This window comes from Saccostrea cucullata, unplaced genomic scaffold (assembly GCF_032062105.1).
Source record: "Saccostrea cucullata isolate Sc308-1 unplaced genomic scaffold, CSIRO_AGI_Scuc_v1 ctg405, whole genome shotgun sequence".
Lineage (NCBI taxonomy): Eukaryota > Metazoa > Mollusca > Bivalvia > Ostreida > Ostreidae > Saccostrea > Saccostrea cuccullata.
The window spans coordinates 161088-171494 of NW_026930562.1; the positions used below are offsets into that span (position 1 = coordinate 161088).

Genomic DNA, 10407 nt, shown 5'->3' on the forward strand with positions numbered 1-10407 from the left:
CAGGCAGAATATGACAAATTCACTTGAGCTGTCAGCTTAGACAAGCTAATAAAATGACACAAGAGTTTTTAATTTATTATCACTTTTAAGTGTTTAAGTCAGGTAGACTGGTAAATAATAGATGAATAACAAGGCTAATGAGCCACAACACTCACTTCGATAAGGCCCTGCTGTTCTTCAGCAGTATAAACAAAGATTCAGGAGCATGTAGTTTTAGGCTATCTGTCCATGTTTGTTTCTCTAGTTGTATAAAAAGCTTTCACATTCTCATAACTTTTGACAGTTGGTGCTAGGGTTGTCATATTGCACTTTTATTCCTTGTGACTAGACTTTTCTTTGGGTAATATATGACTCTTAACCTTAGAATTTGACCTAATTTTGCAAAAAGTTAACTTATCCAATCATTATCAGCGAACAGTTAAATCTAGGGCTTTTGTATGTCACGTGTATTCCAGAGGCCTGTTCGACACAGTGAGCCCTCGCAAACATTTCTCAGGAGGTATAGGGAATTTTGGCGAGCACTAGCGAACATTCGCTCTGTTGAACAGGCTCAAGTGTCCAGGCCTTTCTTTGAGAACAAATATCTTTGACCTTCAACTTTGACATTTAAGTGATCTACATAAGAACATCCTCGCAATGTGGTCCTGCGTCAGCATGTTGTGGGGCCCCTGGCAAATTTCATCCAGTATTTTGTGGGCTGACTGTTGTAACATCTTCAGGAAAAATTATGAATCTTGATCGTTTTTCTCTCTCAACTAATCACATTGAGCCATTTTATGATAAACAACTTGAAACACATGCAGGTATCAAGCTGATCCTTATCTTATGTGAAAGCTTCAATTTGTTTTGCGATTCTCGGAAAGAAATCCCTAAAATATCGAATGAAATTTGCTGGGGGTCTCTTGACCAAGGACCCCTGGCATTGGAAGGATGACATTAGAAAAACTTTAACCTTGTCCATATTCTTTTCAACAGTGGGTGCTAATACTTTCATAAATTTGGGTAGACCAACATTTTTTACCTTTCAACCTTGACCTTTGAGTTTAACCCATTTTTGAAAAACTTTAAAACTGCCCATATCTTACAACAGTGAATGCTAGCAAGATCACAGGGTAAAAAAAAGTCAATCCCAAAGAAAGAACATTTCAAATGAAATATACATGTACATGAAATATTGAAACCCTACCACTAACTATTCAGAAGTTTTGCCAAGGTTACATTATTCTAAAGTAGGTCAACTCCAGTTTATGAGCTCAATTATGTCAGTACCCAAGAAAAGTCTGGTCACAAGGAATACACATGGAATATGAGGCCCTTAGCACCAACTGTTCAAAATTTATGGCCAAAATGAAAGCTTATGCAGCCAGATGACCTAACCAAAAATCATATGCCCATGAATCACCAATTTTGGCAGCAAAAAAATAAAGGTTGGTATATTGACCATTCTATGAAAATCATTCTAACTAAGCTAACAATTACAAAAACTAGATCTACAAAAACAAAACAAATACCAGATTCTGATTTGTTCATAATTTCATTTCATCAACTTTTATCAAAAGTACATCAATTTAGATACATTTTCATGTATAAAAAAAGTTAATTATTAATGAAAATAATGCCATCCATTTGCTGGCAGTGACTTCAAAGAAGGCAGTGGTTCATGTGAAATCAAAGGCAGTGGCTCACACAGCTTAACACTGCTTTTTAAAAATACAGTAATGACATATTGACTCACTCTTCCAGATGCATGTTGAACATATGAACAATTCACCTGTATTCTAATGACCTGATTCAAACCTATAATCAACATGCTTAAAATGTTAAATGTGTCAAATTTCATGCTTGATATATGCAAAAATATACAAGTATAAGATTTACAATATTTTTTTAATTGTGAACACACATGTACCTTTCTAACCAAGAAGAATATTAGTGATATACATTGTTGTACATAGCAATTTTATCTGTGTAGTATGAAACATCATTTAACTTCATTGTCTCACGTAAAAATTTAATAAACAAAGTCAGCAATGAAGTCAAAGGCACCACCACCAACACATGCACCTTGTATCTTTACAATACACATGATAAGTAACAATGCAAGAGCAAAAATTCATCAAGTGATGCAAAATCAAAGTACTTTTTAACATCTTTGTTTTACTGCAAAAATAAATCCTTAGTAGAAAACTGATTCAACCCATTAAGGCCTCCTTATTATTAAGCATCAAATATATACATAGAGCAAAAAGAATACAACTTCACTTGAGGTTTTAATCTATGTACAACTGAACACAACTGGTGGACCTTTCCTCTCTTGAAAGAGTGCAACGAATACATTCAATTAAAGAGATAACATTAGCAATATACAATAAGATACACAGTTTTAATTGTACAAATTTACTGCTGATATTGACACAAATATAATTTTTTGTTCATATTTTTATGTTTCATATGCAAACAATTTTAAAAGCAGTGAATACTAGATTATTGATAATATACAAATGTACTAAACGTAAAGCACTGTTTACATCAAAGTTGAGTTGCTGCATATGATGAAGCTGAGTGTATATGATATATACAATATTTCTGTTGGAATTAATCGGGTCACTGACAGAGTCGGATCAGCTTGTTGGTCACGATCAAGAAGTCCTCTTCCTGCAGCTCCTTCAGGGCATCATCAAACATGTCCTTGGTGATAGCCTAAAAAAATACAAGTAAACAAATCAACCACAAAAGCATGTTTGCACGTATAACTTATATTACACATAAAATGGAAGCAGACTATTTCCGTTATTTCTCTGTTAATAACTTGTATCTATAATGACAGCAGGACTGAAGTAATGTATGAAACAATTGGACTGCTAATTTACAAACTTGTTGAACCCCTTTTTCATACAGGCTGTTTTTACGACGCCTTGTTGGAGATATATGAGACCTGAAATCCATAACCTTCGCTTGCATTTAAAGATATATGAACTTCTTCACTAATAGCAGAAACTTGACTCACAAAATCCGAGTTTTCCCTGAATTCCTCGTAGAGTTTTTGGTGTTTGAGTGTGGACACTTTGCCCTTGCCCTGTATGATTTTCTTCAGTGCCTGTGTGATCTCAGCTTTCCTTTTCCTAGCTGCTCCACTTAAGCCTGTAGTCAGGATAGTGACATCTATTTTACCCGTCGATGGATCTACAGCTGCCTGCTTCAGAGCCTCTCTATACAACCTGTTATTATTCAAATACATGTACGTATTTATTTAACCTACAGTGCATGTAATACAATGTATTTTTTAATGTTACAAAATTGCCAATGGTTACATTTATTGAAATGACATGAATTGAATAAATAAACTCCTGAGCAAGTTTTAAGATCTTTCTGATGACCATCAACCATACAAAATGTGTAAAACCCTCAACCTAGTGCATATCAACAAGACTAATTGTCAACTATTTCAAACCTCCTAGCCCCATTACCTTTTTGCTTCCTCCACATCAGCAATCTCTACTGTATCAGAGAGCCTCATCCTGGCATGAGCCTCAGCCAATCGAATCAGGGATTCCAGTTGTCTTGGGTATGCAGAAATTTGACCCCTCCCACTTCCCATCTTCCTCATGTTGACATATGACTCGATCAGGGTTTGTCCGGCTGCTTCACTGATCTTAGGTTGAACATATTTCTTTGCATAAGTCAGGTAATCTTTCAAAATACTCATGTCCTACAAAATAGTGTAAAGAAACAAACTTTTAAAGACACACACAAAAAAAATGCTATTAAAATCTGTAAGACAGTTTAAACAAACTTTTTAGCTTTTACTTTATTTCTCACCAGTTCTTTTACAGAAACCTCAGAAAAAATGAAATCCCATAAAAGAGCAATTTACTCAAATTCATAAAAATGACAATAACATGGCGTGATCAAATCCTCACTTCCTCCAAATTTAGGTATCATGACCTTAATCAGTTGGCGGAGGTGGCAGGGGGTGGGGGTGTCTTTTTTTGGTGGAAAAGGGGGTGCTTATTAATCAGAGTGTTTGTACAAACCAAGTTTTCATCTTCTTCATCTTCATGTGTCTTGAAATACAGGGACACAAGATGTCCTCCTAATTTTCGGTCAAACATTTCATCTTGTGGATCCAAGATCAGGAAAATAAGGTCAAACCTTTGAACATGTAATATCAGAATTAATTCGACATTTTATTTCATAGTTTAACAATTTCTATATATATCCCTTACAATAAATGATTATTATGTACACTTCTTCAATGTTGTAAAATATGCAAGAAATAAAATTTACCTGGAAAGTAAGGTATGTGGTAACTGAATGTTTTCCGTGATCGTTTTGTTTTTGTTCCACTGTGACTCTACAGGATTGGCTGCAGCCAACACGGATGTTCTGGCATTCAAAGAGCAGATAATACCAGCTTTCGCAATGGACAAAGTTTGTTGTTCCTGAAAATTATCATTATACAATAAATATACATGTACATCATCATTTATAAACTTGTCAAACATAATGTGATGCTTATATTGTGAGGTTGAAATTCTAGCTAGAGTTTTGCAGAGCTTTTGACTGACCATGACTTCGTGAAGGACTGATCTTGTACTGTCATTCATTTTGTCAAATTCATCAATACAGCAGATTCCATTGTCACTCAATACCAGAGCTCCCCTGTAAAACGGTCAACATCACCATATCAGATCAAAATGTCATATACATATAATGAACTCCTACTTTTCATACAAATAAGCATGTTTTCTGCATTAAAACTTTTTTTTTCTTCTGGATTACTGACATTCTTGAAGTAAGACTTTTTTAAAAAAATGATTTCTTTAAACTTATATGCAAAACAGTAAAAGTTTAAAACAAATGTACGTTTGTAAGACGAGTTGTCTTGTCTCTGGGTCCTTGGTGATGTAAGCTGTCAGACCCACAGCACTGGATCCTTTCCCCGATGTGTACTGTCCACGGGGAACCAGGTTATAGACATACTGAAGTAACTGGGATTTACTGGTACCTGGGTCTCCACAGAGCAGGATGTTAATCTCAGCTCTGGGAAAAAAGTAAATTCATTAGATATACTTCTGATATTTCATTCTGCCTTGTCAGTGTATAAAGAACAATGTGTCTCAAAACTGAATGCATGTATGTACAATTAAGAACAATCCAAAATTCATCGTAAAAATAAAATTATTGTCTTGCTTAAAAACACCTGATAACAATCTAGCAAAAAAATGGTGATCTTCAATACCTGAATTTTCCACGCCCTGAATGTGAGAAATCTTTTCTGCAGCCTCCAAACAATTGCAACAAAATCCCTTTTTTGATATCTTCATTTTCGTATATACTGGGAGCTAAAATCACAAATTGGAAATTATTTTTGTGAAGAGAAAAAGTAGTACTCAAAACATTAATCAATTTTAACTAAAGCAGAACTCAAAACATTACATCAATTTTAGATAAAAAAAAAAACTTGTAGGAACTTACCAATTGCTCTGGCTAGACGCTCATAAATATCTGGTTTCTTTGAAAGTTCTTTAACTATTTTCAATCTCTCTTCATTAATCAAAGTTTCCTTTCTGAGAAAAAAATTTAACTGCTAACACTGTAACTTATGTATATACTGTTTATAGATCTAGCTTTAACCAAGATGTAATTTACTGAAACTGAATGCTAATTTTAGGGGGAAAAAAACTATATAACGTTAAAAACTAGTCAAACTCCATTTTACTAACCCATCTCCTTCATCATCAACCTCTCTCAATCTCTTTTCATGCACTTTCCTGAAGTGTACTACATCGATGTGCGTTTTATACACGGACTTGACATTCCTCATGCGAGGATTAACCCTGAGGGGCGTGGCTCTGTAGATTCCCGTGACGGTCACCCTGTCTCCGGGCTGAACTTTGTCTACCAGGTCATTGTGAGCATACATCACCACAGTGTGAGGGGTCTGCCCTGGTGGCATATCCTCTGGAATATTTAAAATACAATATAATGCTCTATCAGATCGAAAATTCATTGGAGCTAACAATAATTTTACCACTTTTTTTCTGCAAACAGCATTTGCCATTTTTCACCCCATCATAGTTTATTCAGTATGTAGACAAACTTTGGACCAACTGGGGCCAGAATCCCAATTATAAATTTTAAAAGTGTATAGGAGATAGGGTTGTCACTGCCTATCATGTGTCATACACAATGTATAGGACTTAGACAGGTTTTACATCTCACCTGGCGATTCCTGAAGTTTTATCATTTGTTTGTCAGTAAACTGAGATCGATTGTGAACCAAAGCAAAGGAGTGGTTGGTGTTACAGTTGGTACAGAGCACGGGTTCAGCTATACGCCCCCTGTCAATCTCCACAGAGGCAGTGTTGGCACAGACATAACACTTGAAGAAGGCTTCTCTCATCTCAGGAATTAGGGAACTTGTTCTAATCACCATTCCACCAATTGTAATCAGCTGGTCAATATCTAAATGAATATGGAATTCAACAATCAGAAGAATTGAAAAATGATTTGCTCTTTCATTTTAAAGGAATGGAAGCTTATCTTTGGCAAAGAGGCAATTCACATTTGAATTTTTTTAACCAGAAGTCTCTGTCGAGACTGAAGCTCTACTGGTTTGAACTTATAGCAAAGGAAGAGAAAGTACTTAAGCAGCTGGGATTTAAAACTTTATAAACAGCATTAAATAGAATAATGATCGTTGATAAAGTCTCTTTATGTTCTTAGTGTAGTCTACTTGTGTGCCAAGTTAAATTGAAATCAGACCAAAACTGTAGGAGGAGTAGCATTCTGAAACAATTTTACAGAAATTTCTATTTTTAGTAACCACGGCAACATCATTCATCAAAATCAAAATCCGATATACAGAATTATGTATCTTAGTGTATAGTCTACTTGTGTGCCAAGTTATACTGTAATCAGACCAAAACTGTAGGAGGAGTAGCATTTTGAAAGAATTTCACAGAAATTTCTATTTTTAGTAACCACGGCAACACCGCTCATCGAAATCAAAAACCGATACACAGAATTATGTATCTTATTGTATTCTACTTGTTTGCCAACTTATACTGAAATCAGATCAAAACTGTAGGAGGAGTAGCATTTTGAAAGAATTTCACAGAAATTTCTATTTTTAGTAACCACAGCAACACCAGTCATCGAAATCAAAAACCGTTACACAGAATTATGTACTTTAGTGTAGTCTACTTGTGTGCCAAGTTATACTGAAATCAGACCAAAACTGTAGGAGGAGTAGCATTCTGAAACAATTTTACAGAAATTTCTATTTTTAGTAACCACGGCAACACCGTTCATCGAAATCAAAAACCGATACACAGAATTATGTATCTTAGTGTAGTCTACTTGTGTGCCAAGTTATACTGAAATCAGACCAAAACTGTAGGAGGAGTAGCATTTTGAAAGAATTTCACAGAAATTTCTATTTTTAGTAACCACGGCAACACCGTTCATCGAAATCAAAAATCGATACACAGAATTATGTATCTTAGTGTAGTCTACTTGTGTGCCAAGTTATATTGAAATTAGACCAAAACTGTAGGAGGAGTAGCATTTTGAAAGAATTTCACAGATATTTCTATTTTTAGTAACCATGGCAACACCGTTAATCGAAATCAAAAACCGATACACAGAATTATGTATCTTAGTGCAGTCTACTTGTGTGCCAAGTTATATTGAAATTAGACCAAAACTGTAGGAGGAGTAGCATTTTGAAAAATTGTTTGACGCCGGACGCATTACTATTTTTTTAAAAATCATACAGCCATTCAAGCTAGTAAAACCTACCCTCAGGGTTGAGTGACCTCATGTTCTTGGTGCGATCAGCATTCATTGGTCGAACCTGTATCTGATGTTCCAGAGTTGTGTCAGGGAACTTCTCAAAGAACATTTCATTGACTGCCATATCAAAGGTGGGGATGACTTCCTGGGGGTAATTGACCAGTTGTCTGTACAGGTCGGCATCAAACTCCTTCAGGTGTTCACAATTGATGTTCAGGAACGGTTCTCCAACTAAACTTATCTAACAAGAACAATTCATGCCAGGTTATTCAAATACTTCTTAACATAATATCAAACCTAAATGTACTCTTACTTCAGCCTCTTAGTATATGCACCATTTTGAAAATTGCACAACCCACAGCAAAAAACTTGGCAAGGATCTACCTTTAATTTCCTTTTTAAAATTCAATTCTTATAGGACTTGAATATTTAGCTTTATCATCCTTCAAACTATGAAGAACTGCCCCATGACAATACATGAATTATAGTACTACCTCTTCCAGCCTCTGTAGGTAGTAGGGCTGGGTGATATCCATCCCGTCAAACTGTTCGTCATCTGCTACATTTCGGTCCACATATTTGCAGATGAACCTCTTGAACTTTTCCTTGCAGTGACTGACTACCACATCAGTACCCCATATAACTAGCTGTGGTCCTGCATTGGGGTCACTGCTTATCTCACTTGTAATTCTTGTTGGTTCCTATGAAGAAAAAAATGAAAATATTTATTTTTCACTCTAAATCAAACTTTTTACCTCTAGATTAAGAAAGGAAACTTTTAACATTCAGAATAATTAATTTCAAAATTATGCCATTTACTACAAATCATTGTATCTTAATGCTATTTGAATTAACATATGGTCTTTACCAATATCATATTGTACAAAGAATCTTTGCATCCATCAAGTGTGAAGCTTTCAAACACTGATACTTTTTTATAAACTCTTTCTTTACTCTGCAAGTATTAGATTTTTCTAAAACTCACACTAGGGTCTGAGCCTCCAATGGTAACCTGGCGAATTTTGCGGTCACTTCTAACGTCAGGCCTGGATCGGATGGGGGTGCCAGCAGCTCCTGGGGTCATAGGACCACCTGTTCTTGAACTAGGGGTTCCATAGTTCAAAGGTGAACTGAGGTCAATCTCACTTGTGGGAGCTTGTTAGTACAAACAATTTATGAAATATTTATAAATTTGTGTCGCTCATTTTCAAAAACTAATGAAGGTAAATACTTGGGACTATTTTTTTTCTCAAATAAACATGCATTTCTAAAATGCATTTAAAATATTGTGTTAGATCATACATATACGCATAAAATAACTATTACTTCATGAGCTACGCGTGTAACTTATACCTCCAAGTCTTGACTGTGGGGGGCTTGAGAACAGGGACCTATCCTGATTTACTCCCCCTGATTGTGGTGATGATGGCAGCTGTTCCAGATCACCACCAGGAGAACTATCAATTCGTCGGCCCTTGGATGGAGGGGATGTTGTTTCATCCTGAGAAGTCCGCGTCTTTCTGGCACTGCTTCTTGTTGATGATGCTAAAGAAAAGGAACCAACATATTCTTAAATGCAAAAGAAAGCTTTTGAACACAAAACAGTAAATAAGAAAAGTAGATAAATACTTACGAGTGGAAGCCCCTGATCTTGTTTTTCTTGAAGCTGAAAATAGAAATGAAAGTCCTGTATGCCCTGCTCCGTAAAAATTTTACCACAATTCTCTGACCTACAATTCAACTGTAGCTCTACTGGTTTGAACTTCTTATAAAGGTGCCTTTAAAGAAAGTCTATTTGTGTATCATGTTATGCATGCTGTCCCAAGTTTATCATCTAAATAGTGACTTTCCACCCTCTTATTATCAACAAATTTTCGTTTCGTCGCTACTTTTATCCTCATCTTTACAACTGCGTACACAGTTTTAGTAGCACCCTATATATAGCGTCTATAAAGTATTTAGACAACATGTTATAATTAGCATTGGTGTATTTTTCATGTAAAAAAAAAATTCAATATACAGGTATAGCTGTTGAATGCATATCATTGTATATGGTATGTGCGCTTTTTTAAAGTATTTCACGACAGCTCACAGACTAAATTACAAACTTTTTGGTATGTTATTTATTAAACTCTTGCCTTGAGCAATATAACTTCCAAAAATCTGCTGATAATTTCCATTCATTTTATACTTTAAATAAAAAATCACTTATGAACACACAGGCACTGAACACACTTGGGGATGTTCAATCTTACGTGTAACAGGTTCCTCAGCAGCTGGGGAGCTAGGCTCTTCAGTCCTCCCCCTCTTACTTCTGCGGCGTGGAGTTAAAGGATCAGACATTATCTGTTTGTAATTTAAGAAAAAGATATTCACAATAAATATGCCATAACGTATTTTAGCCAAGTTTTTTTTTTAGATAATGCTAACAGAAGTGCAGGAGTAGAAAATTATTTAATAGACTCAAAACAATAACATCATGTGCGCTATTATGAAAGCGAATACATACACGATTTATTATAGAAGGTACACCAAATTAATTACGTTTGCTGTTTCTTCTTACCAGTTCTTAACGGTCACCAACTTTTCCCGAACAAAGCAAAGAGG

The 10407-nt window shown here is 35.4% G+C and overlaps 1 protein-coding gene across 1 annotated transcript; it reads right to left on the reverse strand.

Annotated features, from left to right (window-relative positions):
- Nucleotides 1–2155: 2155 nt before the first annotated feature.
- LOC134229104 (DNA replication licensing factor mcm4-A-like) lies at nt 2156–10150 on the reverse strand. Its single transcript, XM_062710822.1, has 17 exons — nt 10056–10150; nt 9434–9466; nt 9154–9345; nt 8786–8955; nt 8295–8501; nt 7807–8041; nt 6226–6468; nt 5727–5964; nt 5479–5570; nt 5243–5345; nt 4867–5043; nt 4569–4662; nt 4288–4442; nt 4035–4152; nt 3468–3709; nt 3008–3218; nt 2156–2700 (listed from the first exon to the last, which is right to left on the reverse strand). The coding sequence occupies exons 1-17, from the start codon at nt 10141–10143 to the stop codon at nt 2605–2607; spliced, it is 2694 nt and encodes an 897-aa protein (XP_062566806.1). The 5' UTR covers nt 10144–10150; the 3' UTR covers nt 2156–2604.
- Nucleotides 10151–10407: the final 257 nt, after the last annotated feature.